The sequence below is a fragment of the Oryzias latipes genome, chromosome 22, assembly GCF_053564925.1.
Source record: "Oryzias latipes strain Hd-rR chromosome 22, Olatipes_Hd-rR_3.1".
Taxonomy (NCBI): domain Eukaryota; kingdom Metazoa; phylum Chordata; class Actinopteri; order Beloniformes; family Adrianichthyidae; genus Oryzias; species Oryzias latipes.
Genome location: NC_136258.1, coordinates 28,331,265 through 28,353,986, shown reverse-complemented (window position 1 = coordinate 28,353,986; position 22,722 = coordinate 28,331,265). Strand labels below are relative to the sequence as shown.

Sequence of the window (22,722 nt, the reverse complement as noted above, 5' to 3'; positions counted from 1 at the left end):
AGATCATATTTGTGATGTAGAAAATATGCTGGGTGGGGTCTCAAGTTCCCTGCTCCATTCTGATGAATCCACTATCAGACAAACAGATCCATGAACGTCTTTGTTTTCCGGAACTGAGCTGGAATCTGGATCCAAACTGTACGTCTGGATAGCTCTGATATTGCTGCAATCTTTGCTGCTCCGTTAATGTTAAGTCGGGGGTGTGAGGGGCTGTAAGCTAGCAGGAGAGCATGTAAACAGACAGATAATTGGGGGGGGGGGGGGGGGGGTTGCTCAGCAGCGCTAAATGTCCCGCAATAACTCCTGCCGAAAACGAAACGTTTTTTTTGATTTTGACATAAAAAAAGCAGCATCATCATAATCAAAGGACCACTGGGAACACTTACAAAATTGACCAAAAGATGGTCAGAGTTGGACTTTAAACATATTTCAAACCTATGGGTTAATCAATCACAGAAGAAGTGATGGGATCACAGGACGCAAAACGAAGCACGACTACTCATCTCAAAAAATCCCAAAACATTTATAATCTGGAAGGAAAAGGCTACAGATTGCAGCTTCCTCATCATCTCTGTCCCATAGTTTGTTGTTACAGCATCAATACTGACAGACGGGATTACTGAAGCTGGACCATTTTCTCCGCACCTCATGCATCAGGTCGGGTAGGAAACCGCCCCCCGCCCCCCCCCCCCCCCCCCCCCCTGCATGGAGCAAGTTTCAGAGGCGCCGCTTAGACGGGACACGTGGATCTGCACAGATCCAAAGATGGTGGAAACATTTGGTTCACTCCAGGCAGATATCCACCAGCTCAGCAGTTTCTACGCCATCAAGCATCCCAGACCAAAAGCAATAAAAACGAAGCCAAAAAAAGTGTAAGCATTTGATCCAGAGTCATTTAGTATTTCAAAAACAGATGCAGAATGACTCTGCATCACAGCAGACCTGTGGTGACAGTGGAGAGAAAAGCTATCGAATAAACTCACATGATCAAATGGAAACATGGCATGGTGGCAGACAGCATTTTAAATGTATTATGATATAAACGCCTAGGTATGGGCAGAAAATAGGCAGCAAAGAGGTCAGATGAGGCCTGAGTTGTAGTGTTCTACATTAGAATAGCTCTTCCTCTAGGTGGCACTATGCCTGAATATAGTACAGATGGGAAGCTCATTTTAGGCATTATATTTGCATTAAAAAGGAGGTACGATCAGGATGAAATAGCTCAATATTCTAAGAAAAAAAATCAAAAACAGAAGTTTTCAAATTCAGTCTGGTCAAACTAACTTCATATTTGCTGAAGTGGAGTCATCGGTTCCACGTGGAACCTCATCACAATAAAAAACGGCCTGCTCCTGAATCTGGTTGAAAAGATTTTATACCATCTGTGTCATTTTTTCTTAGCAATCGTTAAATGCTATTTTACATAGACAACAGATGAGGCCACACCTTTTGAATACGCCACGCCGCTCACCGTTTTATGGTGGCCCTGAAGTCCAAATCACATCAACAATGGTTAGCGCTCTTGCCTCACAGGAAGAAGGCCCCTGGTTCAAGTCCCGGCTGGGGTTCCTGAAACGGAACATCAATGGGGGACCTTTCTGTGTTTGCATGTTCTCCTCGTGCGTGGGGACTCCGGCTTCCTCCCAAAACATGCTTCATAGGTTAATTGGTCACTCTAAAAATTGTCCATAGGTGTGAATGCGAGTATGCATGGGTGTGTGACAGACTGGCAACCTTATGGGCAAAGGCAGGGTGTGAAAATGAATGAAGTCACTTGACGCAAAAACCTCATAAAGATCACAGCAACAACAAAAAAAGCAAAATAAATATTTTTAAAAAGAGCATTATGTTTTAGAAAACAAAACCAAAGTTCAGAAACCAAAACGTAAAAAACAAAAACAAAAAAAATGTTTAGGAAAAAGAGTGATTTACAGAAAACAAAAAAATTTCTGTTTTTTGTTCTATGTATGTCCTGTCTGTAAAAAAGAATAAGAATATCAATAAAATATTATTTCATAACAAATGCTGCTCCACACATACAGGTTCTAATCGCCACATGCACGTTTGCCAAAATAAAGCTGTGTTTAAACACAAGTTTCAGAATCTCAAAGGGAATCAAAAAATGTGTTTCTCTGCATCGAACACACAAAAAAGTAAAAAAAAAAATCAAGTCTTTGGTCCCCAAAGTAATGGTGGTGGTCCTGCAGGAAGTCCTCACAAGGCCACAAACACGATAATAAGAGTGTGAAGAGCTACTGTGTGTGTTGAAGGTCACTCAAGGATTTTCAGTGTTTCCTGTAAGACGGCAGTGATTTATTCCCATTTCCTCTGAGCTGACAGCTAGTTCTGTGTGTATGTGTGTGTATGTGTGTGAGTCGCACTTGAACCTGCAGCTGTACTCCCAGAGAAACAAGAAAAATTGGAGCAGAGCTGCTGCGTTCGGGCTCCACGGGAATCTAGGCCACCCGGTAGAAAGTGAGGCATCTCTTTTGTTAAGTACATGAATCATCTTGAGTGTGAACTTCTCAACCTTTTAGCTTTAACCCGCTGAACTCATCCCAGAGATATTGAAGCGGCTGCAGAAAACATGAACCATAACGGTGTTGTGCCACAGGTCCAGAGAACAGTTGCGTTTTGGTGTTGGGAGAACATTGCAGACACATCTGTACGTGGCGAGAAGCTGCTGGGGTTTCTCCAACCCTCCGTAAGGCACAAGTTTGCAGAACTTTAAGATCTTCTGCCCGTATTTAAAAATGCACGCATGTTGTAAACATTAAAGGTCACGTCTGCACAGATTTATGGGGGCTCCACAGTAAACGTGCTCGCCTGACCTTCCAGGATTATAACATGAACGGATGTTGGGAGAGAAGCCCCGGCAGCACAGATGAGAGGTTCTACAGAGCTGAGGGGAAGGCAGGAACAGAGCTTCTCTGTGCAAACACAAGTGTCCTCTGAGGAGCAGCTGCATGGAGATGAATGCCAGCACAGCAGAGCCACACCAGCAGTCAGCAGTTCCTCTCAGGGCTCATAGATCATTTTCTTTCCACCTCCAATCCTCAGTGGACTCAGAAAGAAAGAAACTGCAGTTTTGGTGAAAGAAGTTTCTCATCACTTCATGAAAAATTCACAAAATGCCCCCTCTTTCAAGTAGAAGTAATACAATGGGGTAAATCTGGAAAGTGTATCCCTTCAGCAGAAAGACGACCTTTTGCTTGCTATTCGTGAAGATGTAAAAGCAGATGAGCTCTGACCTCCATGAACGTCTGATGATTTGTGTTTGTGTTCATCCCAGGCTGACGTCGTAAATCAGCCTTAAGAGCCCATAAAATCGCCGCCACCGCTGCAGACACAAGTCATCACGCTAAAAGGACGTGACCAATGCCCGCTCCCCTTCCTGACAGCTGCTGCAGGTCCACATCTTCCGCCTCAGAACGTCTGGAGCTGCTCATATGGGTTAAACACAGAACTGTGTGCCCACGTTGGGCACATTGGACCCGGGGGTTGGGGGGGTGAGTTGTACTTGTGCAGCTTAGATGCTGACACCCCAGCCAACCAGAGGAAAGGGCGGACGGAACTTCTTTAGCTTTTTAGAATAATTTTTCTCTTTTATTTGTTTGATTGTTTTTTGGGGGGGTATGTCATTATGAGGGGCTTATTCTATTATTTTATTGCATGTGAGGAAATTGGTGTTTTTGCGTTCGTGTTTGTTTTTATGTACCTTGTGCGGTTCTTTTTTCATGAAAGGTGCTATAGAAATCAAATAAATTAGAATTTAAATTTGAACTTGAAGGTGTAAAGTGGATCACATATACCACATTAAATGAAGAATTATTAGAGTCACATACTTGAGAATATCACACACATCTGTAACAGTCTGCAGAGATATGAGAAGGTCTACGGGAGGGTCAGACGGATCCAGAGGAGCTAAATGAGAAGGCAGCATGTGAGGGTCTTATGGCTTTATGCAATGGATCCACGGATACAAGAAGTGTCCCTTCAGGTGAATCCAATCAGATGGGAACATTCGGGGTAACATTCTTCAAAGAAGAGGCAGAAGAACTTCAGCAGATTTCTGCAGCTTTCTGCTCAAAAACAGAAGCCGACGAGTTCAAACACGTCTCTTCAACATTCTTTAAACTTTTCTTTTTTACACAGATTCCATTCAGCTGTGGGAACCGTTCATGGTTCCTACTTCAGACTGAGCAGGAAAGTCAGTGGTTGTGTCCGAATTTCTTCCCTACTCACTATATAATGCACTATATAGTGCTTTTGCCATTTTTTAGTGCTGTCCGAATCTACAATTCCAAAATCCAGTGCCCTAGAAATTTCCCAGAAGTCTCTGCGAAAAACCAGTGTCCATCGATGCTCACTAGGATCAGCAAATATAGACTACAATGCATTGCGTCAGAACAATTTGTTGCCCAAAAATGGATTTAAATGCATTTTTTTAAAATAAACCATCAACGTTTTTATCTTCAGAAGAAAGTGGACTCATAAATAATTGTCAGAAAAAGCTCATATTGATTCGATTTTAACTTTGTGAAATCGATGACGTCATATCCACACTACATAGTGCCGCACTATATAGTTTTTTAGTAGTTAGGTGTTAGTGTGGGAATTCGGACATAGCCAGTGATTCATCCAGTAAATGGAGATCTTTGGGGTTGGACTGCTGAACAAAGATTATGAGTAAAAAGACAATCAAGAACTTCTCAAAGAAGGAGGGATAAGATGGCACTGAGATCAGATTAAAAACTGGAAAATGCAGGAACAAACTATTGTCTGACGGTCGCTGCAGCGCCCCCGTGTGGTGTGGAGGAATAAAAAAACAGTTGTGTCAAATTTAAGTCCTTATTCCGACGTGTTCTGAGGTCCATCAGAAGGTCTGGGTAATGTGATCAAAGTCCCAGATCCAACACGTTCTGGTCATCAGTCACATGGTGGTCATCAGTTTGAGAGAACCCGATCGGAACCTGAGGATCTTCTTCTTCAGCTTATAGGAAGCCTTGACCCTCACGAGGGTCTTCATCGGTGCTTGCCCACCCACCCCAGCTGCCTCAAAATGCACCAACCTCCTGCTTCTCCCGCCCAAAGCCCCTGCCCCCTCCTCTGTGTCAGTGGTGCTCTCTTCCGCCTCGCCGCAGCTGCACTCGCTGTCTCCGAAACGGTTGGCGGTGTAGTCAGAGTTCTCGTCCTCGCTGGTGTCCGCAATGGTGGAATGAAAGAGCGACAAACACTCAGCTGAGTACTCCGAGTCGCTCTCTGCGGCGCGGGAGCACGGGCCACTTTGGTGGGCGGGGCACTTGCTGGTGCTCTGCCCCTCCTCCCTCTGCAGTTGCCCGCCATGCCTCTTGGCCGTGCAGTGATGGTTCTCACTGCCAGAATGCAGCCGCCGATAGTTGGGTCGATTGTGTTTTGGCTTTCCAACGACATTGACCTGGTCGTGGACCTGGCGGCTTCTGCGGTGACGGTTCCCACGGTGACGGTGACTCAACACGGCTTCTTGTGTTCTGAATGGTGCCAATGGGGTGTGTTTATCTTGGTCCTCTAGCGACGACGCCAAAACAGATTTGCTTTGCGCTTCGGTGTGGGCGGTGCTTCCATCTCCCAGGCACTGCAACCTCCCGGAGCTGGACCTGTGCCGGGACTTTTCTTGTCTTCTCTCTGACTGGAGCACAGAGGTCTCAGACATCAGAGAAGTCTTCACTTTAGCAGACTTAACATTCTTACTACCAACCTTGCAGAGTTTGGCACTAAGGTGATGGGACGAGATGCTAAAAACCTTGTGACGCTTCCCTCCTTCCTTTGGTCCTTGTTTTGAGGTTGGAGTGGACTCCATAATGAAAGATCGTTCTGGCACGGGCCCTTCAGCATCCTTTTTTCGGCTCTTTTTGACAGACTTGGAAAGGTTCTTGATAGAACCAGACTTTGTCTTTACACTTGGAGGAGATCGTAGAAGCAGGTCCTGGTCGGTGGACCGAAATGGCTGAATTTCTCCTGCCAGGGAGGAGTTTAGTGGAGAACCTCCTAGTTCTTTAGAGCCATTGAGAAGACCTGAGTGAGAAAGGGATCCTTTAGACCGCTTGGTCTTAAGACTATTAGTCGTTTTAAAGATATGGATTCGAGGGCTTGCAGAAGATCTGCAGTTGTTCTTGTTTGTTGTGTTCCCATCATCCTGCTCCTCACTTTGGCTCTTTGGAGGAGATGACCTGGAAATTCCCTCTGCTGATCTGCTAGGTTTCTCCTCAGAACCTTTCAGAACTTCAAAACCAGAAACCTGTTTGGCACAAAAACTAGACTGTCTAAGGACACTTTTTGTAGGGTCAGTGCTGATACTGGTCCTGGGTCTGCTGGTCCTAATGGGCTGGGTCCTTCGCTGCAGCAGACTGTAGATGTAGCCATCCAGGTGCTTCAAAGAGGAGCTCTTAAAAGCCGGGTACATTTCTGCTTTGAGACCATCAGCACCATTTTCATCCCTGCCTCGACCTCCACATTGCAAGAAGGCGGGGCTCTGAGTGGCGTTGGTGCGCAGCGGACTTGGATAGCGAAAAATGAGGTTGCTATTTGGAGCCGGCGGGTCAGAGCAGGAATTGGTGGAAACCTCTGAAGATGCAGCTTCAGGTGGGGGCAGGTGAGCAGATGAGATCGAGGGACAAACCACACCTGAAGAGGATGAGGCATCGGAAAGTCCTTGGACAAATTCCTCACAGTCAGCCAGCTCCTCTGGAGACAAACAGAACCTGCAATCAGACCGAGGACCAGAAGAAAGCTCTGGTTGGGGTTTTACAGCAGGACTCACCTCGGGATGCATCCGTGGATGTGGGGGCTCCGTCAGTGTCAGTCATTGAGTACAAACATTCACTAAAGACAGAATGAGAAGATGTGGAGAGCGACCCAGACGTTCCGTCACTAAGCTCGTAGAACCCTGCGAAGAAAGGAAGAGACAAGTTTTGACGGACCAACCTACTAAAATCAGGCATTGGAGTTTCATGCTTTGTCCACACCGGGCATGCAATGCACCTTCCAGAAGGGGCTAATTTGGAACGAGCCTTTAGCAAATGGTGTTCACACTGGACTGGCACTACTGGATACTAGCACATAGACTCACAGTTGGAAAAGTTTTGGTGGGAAATGTCGTAGCGCGGAAAATCTCGAGAATCTTGCCACCGACTTTTTCTTTCATGGCTCTATTCCGATAAATGAAAGACTTCCGGTCGGACACAAATCGAAGTTTTCCTTTCTCTTCCATGATCAATTTTATAAATGATTTGCACTTAAGAGAGTTTAAAAAGGCGTCATCCATATGTCACTACCACACAACCAAAGCGGAGTCCTTTATTGCCCAAAGATCGACACGTTTAACTTTTGACACGCCCACAACGGCCGTGCATTTTGTACACAGAGCTCACAAACGAATTTGACCGCAGAAGCCTGAAACGTGCACGTAGCTAGACTTTTGATTGAAAGTGGGCCCTTGAACGCCAGTTTCCGAGCCCGTAGCCTCAGGTGAGCAGTAGGGTCTTACCTGAGCTCGGTCGGCTGTCCACGTCCACCTGGTCACTTGGTGTCTGTCCATCCAGCCGCAGCTGGTTGATGTGTAAGTCCAGCTCCTGAAGTGGACCCATTAGGACCGCTTCCCCCCTCCTCAAAAGGCTCTAAGGGACAAAAATGGCAAATGTTTTACAACATTTTCAACAAAGTTTTGTGATGTTTTTGATTTTAAAAAATTAAACACAATTGTGGTTTTTAAGCGTCAAAGAGAACTAGACGCTCTTTCCAGCTGCAGTCCATCTGCTCATGTTCCTCACTCCAAGAACAAAGAGGCAAACTTTTGAATGACGAAGATTAGACATGAAACAGAAGAATACTGTTCTGTAACTTATCTCGTCTTCTCTTGAGGGAGTTTTTCCAGTTTGTTGTTTCAGTTGTGAAAACATCAAAAGTGCGTTTATACTGAAAGCACATTTTCACGCAGACCCACGAACAGAAATGACTCCAACATGGGATGAACTTTATTCATCTCCGCAGCTGAAGGTCCTTATAAGGTAACAAGCATAGGGACACACAAACGCACACACACACACACACACACACCCACACACACACACACAATCTGTTGCTCTCGCAGGATGGAAAACATGTGGGTTATGCGGCGCCACATTCCAGAGCTGAAACTGGCCACTGATGCTGATCATGTGACCAGAACAGCCGAGCTCAGCTGTAGTCTGTATGTGCGTTTATATCTGTTTACGACTGTGTGTTTTTGTGTGGTTACATCTGTTTGTTTGTGTTTGTTTACAACTGTTTGTGTCTGTTTACATCTGTTTGTGTGTGTTTACGCCTGTTTGTTTGCGTGTTTTTACTTCAGAGTGTATTTATGACTGTTTGTGTGTAAGGGTTTGTTTGTGTTAACATCTTTTTGTTTGTGGTTATAACTGTTTGTTTGGGTTTATGTCTGTCTGATTCTGTGTGTTTGCGTCTGTTTGTGTGTTAATGTGCATTTGTGGTAACATCTGTTTGTTTGTGGTTATATTTTTGTGTGCGTTACGACTGTTTGGGTGTTTACAACTTTTATTTTTGTCTGTGTTTACATACGTCTGTCTCTTTGTATGTTTACTTCTGTTTGTGTTTACTTCTGTGTTTATATCTGTTTGGTTGTTATTTGTTTGTTTCTGTTGTGTTCACCTGTTTATACTTGTTCATCTTTTCATGTTTGCTTGAACATGTGTGTTTGTTTGTGTGTTTTAGTTTGTGTATATGTGTTTGTCTACAGGTTTATGTTTGTTTGTGTGTCCCGCTCCTGTAAACAACCTGAAGCTATAATCTTTGATCAGTTTTGAAATCTGTTCTGTGGAGGTCAGCTGACCACACTCTGTCAGGCCCCGCCCACTTACCGTAAGTGGTTTTCTGGTCTCTTACTGAGACATCATCCTCATCTTCAGAAAGCAGCAGAATGAAGAGCCTAAAGCCCCTTTTCTGTCACTTTCTAAGCTCCATCCTGAAATTTCTGCTGGGTTCTCCAAGAGTGGTTCTGGTTGGGTTCTGCAGAGGAGCAGCATTGGACCCTTGAGACCGCACAGTCATGCAGATTCAGTTAAATCTGCTTGTGACTCTTGTTTGTGTTTAGCAGTTTCCATCTGAGGCTGCAGGACTTCGGTTTAAGGTTTTTGCTGGTGGAACACCGGGATGGATCCTGACAGGAATCTGAGCTCAGCATCACACCAGCTGGAGCTCTTTTTCTCATGAAACGTTCCTGTTGCCACCTGATGTTCTGAGACACAGAAGAATCCAAGACTGCACGATTATCTTTAGGTCTGATCATCGAGCATCTAGAAGTCCTTCAGCAGGGATTAAAAAAAGAAGAAAACCAAATAAACTGAACAAGATTTGGAACTCTGGAGCCACAGCAGAAGATCAGATGATGCAACATCTGATTTTCACTTGGTAGGACCTTCATGACAGCAGAATAAAGATCTGTAGAAACCTGAACTCATCCATCACGTCTTGCCCTTGTGGGCCAAAATCATTTCTGAAGAGATCTGCAGCCGACGGAAAGACTGAAAGGCTAAATCTGCAGAACCAGAATCAGAAATCTACACCTGATAAGAGGAAATCATCAGACTTCATCAGACTTTGCTCTGGTTTCACGCATTCCTCGACATGGATAGTTGGGGGGGGGGGGGGGGGGGGGGGGTCAGGACCTACCAGCTGCCTCCTGAGCACCAGGATGTTCTCCTCGGGACTCAGCTGGGCCTCCCGATCCCCGGGCTTCTCCAGAGCGGTTCGGATGAGCACCTGCTGCCGCTGCCGCATGCTCTCCAGCTCGCTGAGCCCAAACACCACCGCGTCCAGCCGCTCCCGCACGGAGCGCAGCCGCTCCGCCGCGTCCGCCCTGTGACTGTCCCGCCTGCAGGCGCTGCTGAGCGGCATCTCCTCTGCGGCGACGGGGGCTCTCTGCGGCATCAGGTTCCGAATGACCCGGCAGGCATCACGCAAAAGCACCCGCTGACCCGCACCTGCGGGAACGAAGCGTGGGCGGCGGGCACAGAGATCCAGACACCCCGGAGTTGCAATGAAAAAGGGTGGTTCAGCGGTCCAGCGGCGGGATTCGGGTCCACATGGATGTGAGGATCCGGACCTGTTCGGGCCAGCGGTTCGGAGATCCAGCAGAGTCTCCCCAAAACCCGCTGCTGCCTCTGGAGCTCCCAGAACACTGAGCCAGAGCCGCTGCAGCGCAACAAAACCCCGCCCCTCGAGACCACGCCCCTTCATCGAGCCAAGCACACCGCCATGAGTGACGTCAGCTCGAAATAGATTCTTCCTATTGACTCCTTCAAAATAAAACAACCTAAACTAAATCCACTAAAAACACAAAATTCCAACGACATAACAAAGAAAAGGAGCATGAGAAGTAAGATTTAAAGGTCATTCATTGAACTTCCTCTCATTTCCATTAAAATAACAGATAAAGGTAATCCTAACGTATTATTAGTGACAGTAATTTGATTCTAATTTTAATACATATGTAATCTCAAAATATAGAAAAAAATTTAGGATTAAATTTCACATCACAATATTTCAGATCAAGTCTCAGATTTCCAAACTTTTGTTAAATATTGATGAAAACAGTTGTAAAATATTGAGAAATATTGATTGTAATTAGATTAAATTCAAATAGCAACAAATACAAAACATTTTGATGATACATTTAGTAGTATTCATCATTTGTGTGAAATAATATTTTCACTTTTCATATCTGGACCTTCAAAGTGACAGAAATTGTGTTTATTTTTCAGCACAACTACACTTGTTTGTGGTAGTAAAATCAACTGTTTATATTTCAAGCCAACGTTTTTATAATGTTCCAAGCTGTTCTATAGACTTCCTCTTCATTTTTGGTTCAGTGGTTTGTACTTGCACTGCACTTTTCACCTTCTTCCAGGTACAGAGCGGTTTACGAAAGCCACACATTTATTCACTGATGGCTGTATGATGGCGGAAGGCAAACCACTCGCCAGGCCGCTGAGAGCGAGGAGGGATTCAGTGTCGTTCTTAGGAACTCTGTGACAAAGATCAGGAACAGAAGCCTCCATTATGCAATAGAGGTCAACCGCTACACCTCTGCACCACAGCAGCAGCAGGATTTGTTCTGAAAAAGCAAACATTTTGACCAAACATTTATGTTCTAGATTTCTTTATAAAACTGGGCCAAAAATGTCCAGAATTTCTGTGGGAAGTTCCAACTTTTCTAAAACTGTTTCTGTTTTGGTTTTATCAGAATTTACATAACTTTTAGAAAATCATCTGTCACATAATCTGCAAACTTGGAAAATCTAAAATTCTTTATTCTAACCTTTATTGTGAAAGGAAGAGTAGTTTTTACTTTTTTAGCATGACACCTCTTTTCTGGGGTCCTAAAGCCCTCCAGGTTCTGTTTGATCCCAGACTCCGTTTTGTTTACCTGTAAAACCTGAGTTCTCCTTGAATTATTTTTAAAAATCGGATAGATGTTTGCTACAAGAACAACTAAAGCAGTTTCAAGAAAATAAACATTTTATTCATTTCTGCATTTAATGAGGCGGTGATAACAACAGCTCAGATGGGGAAAAAAAGGTGAGCTGGATCAGGCTTCAGGTAAACCAGAAGCCAAAATCTGACCCAGTATTCCACGTACAAAATAAAAGAGGACAAATTAATCCCTAAAAAACCAACGGTTTCTCTGTGTCTATAGAGAAAAGTGAAGAAGAGACGAATGCAGCAGAAGAATGACGAAACATGGGAAAAGGTTTTCCTTAAATATTGCTTTCATAAAGCTGGAGACCTCAGGAGAGGATCACCTGCAACTCCATAAAAGCTGCTCAATTTAATCCAGAGCCTGAGAACATCGACCTTCTCTCAGACACACAGAGCAGGTCAATAACGGGGATCAATACTGTGAAATCACAGGGATAAAAATACTTCTCAAGAATCCCTGGGGGCTTTTACTGTGGCGTTTGAGATGTGGAGGCAGAAGAACGTTCCTGAAGGTTCCACGTTTGGGTTCTGTATGAGCGACAACCCTCAAACTCAAATATTTGAGAACAACGTGAAGACAGAAGTGAAAGGGATGAACCTCTGACAGTTGGGAGCTTGTTTATTGGATCCAGCATGTCTGAGTTCCCATTGGTCAGCAAACGCATCACCTCACCCTGTTCTTGCTCAAACGGGTACCGGATCAGAAGATGTCGCCGGTTGAGGAGTCTGAGTCTGCTGTCAGCTCGCGCTGAGGTCTGATGGAGGACTCATGAACGTCCCTCTCGGTGTCTCCTGGCTCCTCTTGGTCTGCAGTTTCAGGAGCAGACCACCAAACAGACAGATGAGAGCATGTTTGTGTTATGTTAATCACACAAGCTCTGCCCTCTTCCTTCAAAGCTTCACATAACGAAAGGTGCTTTCGAAGGCCGAAGAGGACAGAGGGAGACTCACTGAATGAACAGAACTGAGGGTCAGTGAACGCAGCACGGCCTGCAGCCGAGTCAAGCTTCGGCGTTTGCAGTAAGCTTCACTTTACAGCTAAAACAGTGAAATCCGCTCAGGCTTTGCTTCTTCTAAACGTGCCGTAAAGTTCCTCCTGCAACTGTTGCATCCTGACGCCTCAGGCAGCAGAAACAACGCTGCTCCTCAGCCTGCAGAGGGCTCTGGTTTCCATGGAAACAGCCTCACACTCAGCCTTGAAGCCTCCTCTGATCGTCGACGCGCTTTGAGCCGCTTCTGTGTGGGTTGGAGCTGCAGGCTGTGGTGCTCACAAAGAGCTCGTGGCAGCTTTTGTGTTTCGCGCGGAGGAGACAGCTCAGGCTGCTGCCATGACAACAGCCGAAGCTGGAGATGAAGCTCAGTGAGTTCACCCCCCCCCCCCGGAGGCAACATCACTCAGAAGACACCGACAGGGATCCTCATGAGGGTGAATCATGCTCATGGTCGCTTGGTGATTACACTCCTACCTGCAGCCCGATCGATCTGCTCATGGATGTTCTCCTGCAGGGCCGTGTTTGCAGGCTGTCCCGGGGTCTCATAGTCTCTCACCTCCCCCAAGCTCATCTCCTCCTCCTGAAAACACAGCAGGTCAGAGGTCACTGAGCATGGCTGCTGGAGATCCTGAAGAAAGGTCTGCATCAGAGCTCCTCCAGGGAAAAAGAGGAAAACACCGAAAGGCCTTTATTTTGAAAGTGCACACAGGAAGAAGAATCCCTCTGACTGACCTCCAGCTGGAGTCCCCTGTGTGAGCCCGCCTGACACGTCAGGGGTAGAAGGTCACCTCCTCTGACCTCCTCAAAGGTCAGAGGATCAAACTCCTGGCAGGGGAGATAAGAAGTGAGAAAAACAGTTTGTTTAAACTCAGACGGAAGTCTTCATCTCTCCTGAAGGTGTTTTCTCTGTGGTTCTGAGAAGACTTTACATCTTTACATCCAAATTAAATAAAATGTTGAGCTGAAAGGTTGAAAAAGTGCATCATGGGTGAAACATCGGGTCTCCTGACTCCTTACCATGTCCTGCAGCTCTAGCAGAGAGCTGGACAAACTGCAAACGCTGTCGTCTGCTGAAGAAAACACATTAGGATGAGAATTTGAAGCCCGTCAGGAGATGAAGGAAACGAGGCGGTGGTACCCGTCAGAAGCTGCTGCTGCTGCTGCTGCTGGTTGATGCTGATGAGCAGCTCTCCCTCAGAGATGTGCTTCAGAGCTGCTTCCGTCTCAGCCGTCACCGTGCTGGAGCTGCTGGAGCTTCCCGTCGGCTCCTCCGAGGAGCCGGAGGGAGTTCCGGCAGGCGGGGACGGCGCAGGAGACAGAGGAGGAGGAGGTGCGGATGGTGGAAACGGGGAGCAGAGAGGAGGTTCCTCCTCTGCCACTGACATGATCCTGCATGGAGAGAAACTGCATGAACTTCGTAAAAACCACTAAGCTAAACGTTTCTTTTGGAAAATCCTTCTGCAAATCGTTGCTTTTTCTGTGATTCCTCAAAATGTTCCCGCTCGTCTGAACTTTTCATTGTGACAGAAGGTTAGACAAATATCTGAGACGTTTCTCCTTCTGAACCCAACACACCTCAGACCCCGTTTCAGGATGAATGGCTGCCAAGAAGACGGCAGTTTGATTCCAGTGGTGTCCTCTTAGACGCCAGATGACGGGTGAGAGGAATCCCTCATAAATCTACAGGCTCAGGTCTTCCAGGACGTTCCCCTACCTCCTCCAGCAGGTGCCAGAGGGAAGTTAGACACGGGAGACCAGCATGGGACCTCCTAAAGCTTCCCGTGATGGTCTTCAAGGCGGAGAGTATTTTAAACCACTGATTGTTGTTTCACAATTCTTCATCCCATCCGTCTTCATGGAGAGAGCGTTGGAATTCTTTCAGAACTTTAAAAACGTTCGTTCTCCGCTTGTTGCTGCAGAGATCAGCTGATGGGGTTTGGGTTCTCAAAGGACTTTGTTCAAGACCTGTTCTGATGTAACTACAGCACCACCTGCTGGTGGGATCTGATACCTGCATTGGGCTTTTGTTCTGGATCTATGAAGGCAACAGAAGCGGAGAATTCGACCAGATGTAAAGCCTCTTCTGCTCTCTCCATCTCTAAACAGACTAAACTTCAAGCTGCACTTGACCAGGTAACTATAGAAACCTGCCTTCTGTACTCTTAAATGAGAACAAAACAGATTTTTTGGACATTTTTTTGAATTAATGTTCCATGCAAACACAGAACTATAGTCTTTTCTTCACCAGAGAACAAGTTCAGGACAAAAAGTGTAAACTCAGCAGGACAGAGGAGCAGCTAGAGGGGAGAAATGGTGGAGGACGCCGTTTCCAACCTCATGTTGTGAGAATATATATTTTACCTTCAAATCGTACGTCTGATCTGTAATGCTGTGTCTGTAATCTATCCTTTATGACGTGTTGCTGGTGTAATCAGATTACTAATCTACCCCATCCAGACATGGAGCTTCAAGAGCCAGGTTCCTGCATGTTAACTAGTGTTTATAAATTGTAAAGAATTAGTCAAAATAAATCTAACTTTCTCCCTGGTTACTCAGACAAACCTGGTTACTGATGTGCACATACAGTAACTGTGTGTATGTGTGTGTGTACACGCACAGCTGCCGTTTGTTCTCCATCATGACCTCCTCCGGTTTCTCCTCATCCAGCGGCAGCTCGGGGTCTCCCCAGGGCAATGGATGTGGGGCCCGATTATCATCAGGTGGGGTTTGTTCAGAGAGGCGGGGCTCTGGGCTGTTGGTAGGCGTGGCCACTGGCTCTATGGTCACAGAGACAAAAGAAGTAAGAGAAGAGCCTGAAACATTGAAAACTACACAAATCCCACTAGAGGTGTATTCAGAATAGAATTAAAGTATTTATGTAATCAGATTAACACGACTAGTCAGGCTGTACTCAGTAATCTGGTTTCACCTGTTCAACCAGATCACTGAATCACTTAGTTTGTAACATATGGCATATGATTATAGTCAGATTACAGAACAGGGTTATAGTTAAAAGGTAATCAAAATAATCCACTGTCAGGAAGAACATAAAGACTATTTTCACATTACAGTACATATGTAATCTGATTACTAGGAGTGTAGTCAGATGTAATCTGATTACTAGGAGTGTAGTCAGATTACATTACGGGTGCAATCAGATCACCAAGAGTGTAGTCTGATTATAGTATCTGATTATAGTATTGATACAATCAGATTACTAGGAGTGCCATCCAGATTAAAATACATGTGTGATCAGATTAAATCAGATTACTTAAAGTGTAGCCAGTGCAGATGTAATCAGATTACTGGGAATGTAGCATGATTACAGCAGGTGTGTAATCACATTACAGTGAGTATATAATCAGATAACAAAGCCAATTCAAATTACATTTCAGACGTTCTCAGATTACTGAGAGTATTGTAAAATAACACTGTAGATACAATCTGATTACTGGGAGTGTAGTCAGATTACAGTACAATTAAAATCACATTACTGGGAGTGTAACAAAGTACAGTACAGGTGTTATCAGATCACCAAGAGTGTAGTCTGATTATAGTATAGATATAATCAGATTACTAGGAGTGCAGTCCATATTAAAATACGGTTGTGAACAGATTTAATCAGATTACTTGACGTGTAGCCAGATTACAGTGCAGATGTAATAAGATTACTGAGAGTATAGTAAGTGTAAGCTACATTTTATGAATATGCAATTTCATAGGAATTGTTTTTTATTTTGTTATTTTTTATTCATCTAAATGATCAGATTTAAATAGTTGTGGAAAAACATTGAATGTTCAAACCGATGCTGTTCAGATCAAACCTAATACATTGTCTGAACACTAGAGGGCGCAAAGCCGTTGTTCCGTGCTGATGTCATTCACAGATGTTTTGTTGCTTTTTGAACTGTTGTCAATAAATTTTTGAACTGTTGTCAATAAAGTTGGAGGTAGGAGCAACACAGTTATTTCATTGACGTCAATGGTTGTCCATACGCGTCAAAATTCGTGTCGTCCATACTTTATGAAGAGGTTAAAACCCGGAAGAGCAAGAAGGAAGATGAAGAACCAAGATTGATGAAAAGAACCAAAGAGAAACCTCTACGGTAAGATTATGGTGCAGATGTAATCAGATTACTGAGGGTTTAGTAAGATTACAGTGCAGATGTGATCCGTTTATTAAAAGTCTATTCAGATTAAGGCAAAGCAACGACCAGATTGAAGGGCTTTCTGTTTGTCAGACCTGCCACAGGGATTGGCTGGGGGGGGGCCTGGCTCACAGGGCTGGGTGGTTGGGATGGAGGCGGGGTGGTTACTGGCGAAGGCTCCTTGCTGGACTGGTTCATGCTGGGCTCTGGGGTCAGAACTGGTGTAGGAACCAGAGGAACCACTTTCACCTAGAAGATATGGAGTCATTAGACACAGACAGAAAGGAAGCAGAAGATGGATGATCCTCTAACCTCAGAGTCAGCCGCTCCTCCTGCTTTTAGAGGCTCCTCCTCTGGTTGAGGTTCTGGTTCTGGTGCTTCTCTCTGACCGAACATCTGAGCTATGGTCTCGGTCAAAACCTCACTGACCAGCTGTCTGATCAAGCCGGAGTCCACAGGTGTGTTTGTGTCGACGAAGAGCTGCAGACCTTCACCTCCAGCTGCTTCCACTGAGCAGGTACAACACAACAGGTGAGTCCAGGACAGAGGCGGACGCAGACGAGCAGGTGAGGAAGACGAGCAGGTGAGGATTCCTCACCGATATCTGAGGCGAGGCTCCGCTCCTCCAGCTCCGATTGGTCAGAGATGTAACTGTGGACCGGGTCGGGTGGAGGGGGGCGATAGAGTTCTGAAATGATTCTGGACATCAGCTGCTGCTCCACCCTAATGAAGAAGAACCCGAGTCATAGAACCTGTAGGAGTGAAAGCAGGTGGGACCGGTTCTGACTGGTTCCTCACCACTCCATCAGCCGGGCCTCCAGAGACACCTGCTGCTGGCTGACGGCTGGATCCTGGGCGGCGGGGGAGGACGGGGCTGCCGGGGGGAAGGCCGGTCCGTGGTACAGGACTGGAGTTGGAGACGGACCCCCATCCAAAACCAGCGCTTCCTCCGTCAGCCCACTACCCTCCTCCTGGGGGAGTCAATCACAGAGGATGATGGGTATTTCACAGACAGCCCCACCCACCTTTCAACCCCCCCATGCTGTTCTGTCAGCCTCCAGCAGGAGGAGCTGCTGACCCACTGGTGAGGAGGATGTGGAGCTTACCTGATGGTTGTCAGGGGGAACAGCCTCCTCTTCCTCCTCTTCTTCTTTCAGGCTTTGTACCTCAAAGATGTCCACGGATGAAGTGGGCGGGGCTTTGACTGCTTCCGTATGCTGCTTCTGCCAGAGAAGAAAAAACAAAACCAGTAAAGTCACAGGCATCTCTCGTCAGGGTTTTTCTCCACATCAACTCATGAAACCAAACAGTGGCGTTGTGGTAGAGTGTCCGCCCTGAGACAGAAAGGTCGTGAGTTCAATACCACAATCAGGTTTTACAAAAGATATGGGACTTGGTGCCTCCCTCTGCATTTAAGGGGTTGGATCAGGGGGTTAAACCGCCAAAGAGTTCCCAAGCGCGGCTGGGTCAAAAGCAGAGCACACCTGTGACACGCCCAGGTGTGTGACAGTTGATGGGACTTTAACATCAGTCGCTTTTCTGTGACCTCAGGATCGGAAAAAAAAATCAAAATTTCCCCTCAAAGATGACACAGCTTACCTGTGGGTCAGGTGCTCTGGTTCCCACAGTAACCACACCAGTGGAGGCGGGATCTGCAGGCAGTGATGTCATTTCCTGAGCAATCTCTGCCCTGGAGTTTATCCTGGGTCGATCTACACGAAGAGAATTGGTCAGCACTTTAGTTTACGGATGATGACGTCTCAGGTACCCAGGGACTCTGAATCCAACGTCATTTAATGTATAAAACATCACAAAAATGAAAATAAAATGAATAAATAAGCTGCTGTCATATGAAACCCTAAGACATTTTATGACAGTGATCATTTAGCGAATCTTTTAAAAAGAAAATAATCTGTTTTTTTTTGGCAAATCTTCTGAAAAAGTTGCAGTTCGTTCCAAGTCTGGACTTCATCTGAGGACTTGAGTCTGGAACTGTTTCCTTTCTTTTTGGACTTTGACTCTGGTATACAGTAGACCCTCCCTACAACATGGTTCTCGCAGATTTTCTTTAAGAAAATCTTTTTATTTTACTTGTGTTCTTCCTCCTGATGGGCTGTAACTGAATCTCCTCCGTGCCGTGTGTCCTGTACAGAGGGCGATCACTATGCTAAATCTGTATAAATCTTTGATCGCGATCATGTCTTAGTTTTCATTCTTTAATACTGGACTTATTTTCTATGAAGGTTTGGAATTTTGAGAGGTTAAACCAGAGAGGAAAGTGAGAAAATGTTCAAATCTGTCTGGGAAAAAAGCGTAGAAAGTGTGTAGTGAGGAGTTTTACCGCCTTAGTTCTCGCCTACTTTGTGGATTTCTCCCTTTTATTTCATTTTAGAACCTAACTTCAGCGATAAACGCGGGAACTTTCACTGACCCAGAGGAACGGCCATGGCGACAGGAGCGCTCTCTGCAGGGCTCACTGAGTGGGCAAGGTCTGGCGGTGAGAAGTGGGATGGGCTGAAAGGATAGCGTGGCTGTGGTTGCAGTGGCGGAACTTCAATGGGAGGAGCCAGAAGTTGGGGCGGAGCATAACTGGTCTGAGTCTTACAGGACTTTAGCTTTACACCTGAGAGTCCAGAGGAAAGAAAGGAAACTCAAGAGACGATTGAGGAGACAGCCTTCACAGCTAAACATGCCTTCATCCTGACCTCTGACGCTCTCCACCAGCCGGGGGCGGGGCCTCCTGCTGAGTGGCGATGCAGGCGAGCTGAAGCGAGGGTACGGGCTTTTCTTCAGGGTTCTTCTTAGACCCTCGTGAGGAACTTTTCCGTACAACCGAGCAAGAAATGTCTCTGCATCTGACTCCAGCTGCTGCTTAGTCGTCATTTTATTTGTGACTTTGATAGGCTCCGCCTCCTGAAGCTGCACACATGAAGGGTCAGTGACAGCTGCTTGTTACAAATCAATATGATCGATCATTATTATGAGAGCTGGGTGGACCTTTCTGCCTCCTTTGGGCACTCGGTTGGCTGATTCTCCTGGAGCATCTTTATTCTTGAATGCATTCCCTTGTGTTGTCCTAAAAGTCATCCCTGGTTTTCGTTCAGCGCCTCTGAGCATGCTCACTGGCTTCGGTCTCCCGGCAGCCCTCGAGTGTGGCACCTTAGAAGCAGCTGATCTGCCGGCGTCCTCTGCGGACCTCTGAGCAGGAGGAGAACCACGAGTCTGAGGGAGGAGAAAGCAGAGCGGCCGTGGTTGGAAGGAAAACAAAAAAGCTCATTTGTCTTAAGTAGGTCCAGGTGCTGCAGGGCCTGCTCACCTGAATGTCCCTGTTTAAGACGCTGATCCAAGCGTCCACGGCCTTCTTGATCCGGACCTCCTCTGTGTAGTCTCTGCAGAGGACACAAATGCAGCCTGAAGCTCCTGGAGGATTCAAAGCCTCCCGATCTGCTGTTAGCTTCAACTACCTGTTAGCAGTCAGAGCCTGCAGCTGGCAGTGAAGGATCTCTCCCGTTCTAGCTTTCAGCAGAACCTCCAGGTTCTCCTCCAGAACTCTCTTCTGTCTCTGAGTCTGACGGAGGACTCGTCCAGCCTCCTCCAGCTTCGACAGGACCACAGGCCTCTTCTGAGGCCGTTCAGACTGGGTCTGATGGGTCTGGTCCTCCTGAGGCGGGGCATGGTGGAACAGGCTTTGGTGGTATGGGGGGTGGTTCTGTTGGGGGGCTGCCTGGTTGAGCTGAGGTTGTCTGGAGTGGTTGTGGTTGGACTGCAGGTGCTGGAGCCCGCTGGAGAGAGACTGGTCTGGTTGGAAATGGGGCGGCTGAGACTGTTGCTGAGGTGGATGGGGCAGGTTCTGATGGGGCAGGTTCTGATGGGGCTGGTTCTGATGGGGCAGGTTCTGACGGGTCTTTTCTTTGGACTGAGGCTGGTTGTGTTGAACCAGGAGGTTTTCTGGTTCTGACCTGGTGAGTTCGGAGGGTTCTTGAGGCTGCTACAAGTAATAAATAGAAAATATAATTTGACTTAAGTGTCTGACCTTTTTCCGGAAAAATGCCGAGTTCATTTTCATCTGCTGTGTGTGTGTGTGTGTGTTTGTGTTCTTGCAGAGACAGCTGTAGTGTAACTCACTGCCAGCAGCATCTTCATCTCCGTCTTCAGCTGCTGCATCTCCTTCAGCATGTCCTGGGCTCTCCTGGCCGCCTCCAGGCTTTGACCGGCCAAAGCCTGCAGATCGGGAGCTTCCTCACCAGAAACGCTCGGATCGCTCTGAAGACGCCGACCATCTCCAACTCTGCAAACATCCACACAACGCTTTTTTTAGTGGGCGGAGATAAAATGATGACCATAGTGCAGCTACTGCAGACAGTCTGCCTGTGCCGTTGCTAGGAAACAGCAGCATCATGGCGGAATCCTTCTGTGACAATGAACTGAAGGACGACTGACCTGCGTTTTCACAAAAGGATAAAGTTTTGTGTTTCCGCTACCTTTTCAAAATTTACAGTTTAACGTAGGTTTTCAAAATTCAAATTAAACAGAATCAAAATTTTGGCAAATAATTTGATATTTATTTGAATCGTGTTGAAGCTGTAATCAAATGAGGTCAGCAGTTTGCTAACCCTGGCACACAGAGATTCCCCTGGATTCTTCTCAGAGGATTTTTGATGCCGTTGACGGTGACATTTTCTTGAGGTTCACCAGTGAGGAACCTATTTTCATCATTTAAGTCTGTAGATTGATCATGTTTCTGCCTCTGTCACAAAAACCATTTGAATGAAGTCTGACCTGTGGGTGGCCCTTTGTCCTTACTCACATTTGCTGCTGTCGTCAAATCCAGAATTTATAATGAAGTGGTCAACCTCTGACCTTTGACATCCAACATGTTTTTTATTATTCTGCTGCAAATAAAATGATAAAATATAAAAAGGTGTACATGTTTATTTGTTTTTTTACATTTCTCATGGTACCACAACATCTGCAGCAGTCGGCTTATATTTTAGATTTTGTGTAACCTAGTGTTTTTTTTTGCATTGTTGGGGGGGAGGGGGGTGTCTTTGTGTTGGCTTTCCATCTGAAATGACAGCGAGGCTCTGCGTGAGCGACGCCGCTAAAGGACGCAAGGTCAGCATCAGAACATGTTTGTCAGCCATCGTCACGGGGAGGGGGGTGCGGCGGTGGGAGTAAGGGGGAGGGGTCGACAGAAGACTCAGATGGAGGCAAACAAGATCCGGGGGGGGGGGGGGGGGGGGGTTGTTGTGATGATGCTTGGAACGCCTCAGATTGCCGATAAACACATAATGCTGGAGTCCGATGCAGGGTTGGTGGTGGTGGTGGTGGTGGAGGGGGGGGTGTTCTTATGTATAAATGATGATCTTGTGGGTGGGGGGTTGGGGTGTGGGGCGCTGATCATCAGTTAGTTTTTGCTCCAACCATCAACAAGCCCGCATGAGATTTTAATGTCACCGCCTTTCTTATCGCATTCCTGAAAACATCTCAGCCGGGGTAGCTGTAACCATGGCAACCACATCCTCTTCCATGGCAACAGCGGAGAAGGGTGGGCACCGACTGCAGTGATGTGGAGACAGAAAAACAGAGATGTGCGGGGCTGAAGCTTTTCAGCATGAAGCTCCGAAATATTTGCTCTCCAGATTCTGAAAAGCCGAGTCCCGACACGCCGCCGCCACCGCCGCAGCAGCGGCGGCGGAGAAGACAGACTCCTGCCTGGACCTTTGTTCTGACGTGCAAACAATTTTAGACATGAACTGACTCCATAAAGAAGGGCTGCTTTCAGCACACACGCTCCTCTCTAAAGCATCCACTGCACCCGGGTCCTCCTGACAGAACCTGATCATCAGATGAACCCGTTCAGGGTGAGGGCTGCAGGTGTGGAGGAAGAGGACGACCAATCCGGTCAGAAAGACGATGAAGAAAAGACGCTGAGATCTGAGGATCAGGTCCTGCTGCGCTGTGAACAGTATTTGACTTTTCGTTCAGCAGGAGCTGGATCTTTATGGTCCAGAACTGTGCTGATGTTCTCACTGCTTCCTGTGTCGTCAGGGTTTTATATCCAAACC

At 46.4% G+C, this 22,722-nt stretch overlaps 2 protein-coding genes and 1 long non-coding RNA gene across 8 annotated transcripts in view; 1 reads left to right on the top strand and 2 right to left on the bottom strand.

The window, feature by feature from the left end:
* Positions 1 to 3,777: 3,777 nt before the first annotated feature.
* dact1 (dishevelled-binding antagonist of beta-catenin 1) lies at positions 3,778 to 10,367 on the bottom strand. Of its 2 annotated transcripts, XM_078941147.1 has the most exons (5): positions 9,706 to 10,367; positions 7,526 to 7,655; positions 6,800 to 6,925; positions 5,738 to 6,723; positions 3,778 to 5,668 (listed from the first exon to the last, which is right to left on the bottom strand). In XM_078941147.1, exons 1-5 carry the CDS (start codon positions 10,270 to 10,272, stop codon positions 4,934 to 4,936), a joined length of 2,544 nt encoding a protein of 847 aa, XP_078797273.1. In that variant the 5' UTR covers positions 10,273 to 10,367; the 3' UTR covers positions 3,778 to 4,933. The 2 variants fall into 2 exon arrangements, with proteins under 2 accessions (XP_078797273.1, XP_023807120.1); XM_023951352.2 differs by having other exon boundaries at positions 3,778 to 6,723; positions 9,706 to 10,363.
* On the top strand, positions 8,223 to 10,198 carry LOC144989121 (uncharacterized). The gene is made up of 2 exons (XR_013653276.1): positions 8,223 to 8,895; positions 8,992 to 10,198. It is a non-coding gene; the product is annotated as an uncharacterized LOC144989121 (long non-coding RNA).
* Positions 10,368 to 11,535: 1,168 nt separating the features above from the next.
* LOC101166019 (interferon regulatory factor 2-binding protein-like B) overlaps positions 11,536 to 22,722 on the bottom strand; it is a 21,157-nt gene continuing 9,970 nt past the window's right edge. For 2 of the 5 annotated variants that reach the window (XM_078941141.1, XM_078941144.1), the window contains 18 exons: positions 20,780 to 20,942; positions 20,119 to 20,642; positions 19,971 to 20,043; positions 19,652 to 19,876; positions 19,360 to 19,573; positions 19,086 to 19,277; positions 18,255 to 18,366; positions 17,761 to 17,881; positions 17,453 to 17,625; positions 17,253 to 17,377; positions 16,967 to 17,163; positions 16,750 to 16,903; positions 15,124 to 15,283; positions 13,645 to 13,895; positions 13,524 to 13,576; positions 13,239 to 13,331; positions 12,981 to 13,086; positions 11,536 to 12,321 (listed from right to left, as the gene is read on the bottom strand). In XM_078941141.1, coding sequence (XP_078797267.1) covers positions 12,215 to 12,321; positions 12,981 to 13,086; positions 13,239 to 13,331; positions 13,524 to 13,576; positions 13,645 to 13,895; positions 15,124 to 15,283; positions 16,750 to 16,903; positions 16,967 to 17,163; positions 17,253 to 17,377; positions 17,453 to 17,625; positions 17,761 to 17,881; positions 18,255 to 18,366; positions 19,086 to 19,277; positions 19,360 to 19,573; positions 19,652 to 19,876; positions 19,971 to 20,043; positions 20,119 to 20,642; positions 20,780 to 20,942 — 3,043 coding nt within the window. In that variant the 3' untranslated portion in view covers positions 11,536 to 12,214. Of the gene's footprint in view, positions 12,322 to 12,980; positions 13,087 to 13,238; positions 13,332 to 13,523; positions 13,577 to 13,644; positions 13,896 to 15,123; positions 15,284 to 16,749; positions 16,904 to 16,966; positions 17,164 to 17,252; positions 17,378 to 17,452; positions 17,626 to 17,760; positions 17,882 to 18,253; positions 18,367 to 19,085; positions 19,278 to 19,359; positions 19,574 to 19,651; positions 19,877 to 19,970; positions 20,044 to 20,118; positions 20,643 to 20,779; positions 20,943 to 22,722 lie in introns of all 5 variants that reach the window. The other 3 variants (XM_011490124.4, XM_078941143.1, XM_078941142.1) reach the window with 3 other exon arrangements.

What these genes read in the sequence shown, in the direction of transcription:
- dact1 (XM_023951352.2), bottom strand. Translation starts at nt 10,272, where the DNA reads ATGAAGGGGCGTGGTCTCGAGGGGCGGGGTTTTGTTGCGCTGCAGCGG. An exon ending in TGGTGCTCAGGAGGCAGCTG is followed by an intron (nt 7,656 to 9,705) that starts GTAGGTCCTGAC and finishes TTTGTCCCTTAG; the next exon opens with AGCCTTTTGAGGAGGGGGGA. An exon ending in ATCCACGGATGCATCCCGAG is followed by an intron (nt 6,724 to 6,799) that starts GTGAGTCCTGCT and finishes GTTTGTCTCCAG; the next exon opens with AGGAGCTGGCTGACTGTGAG.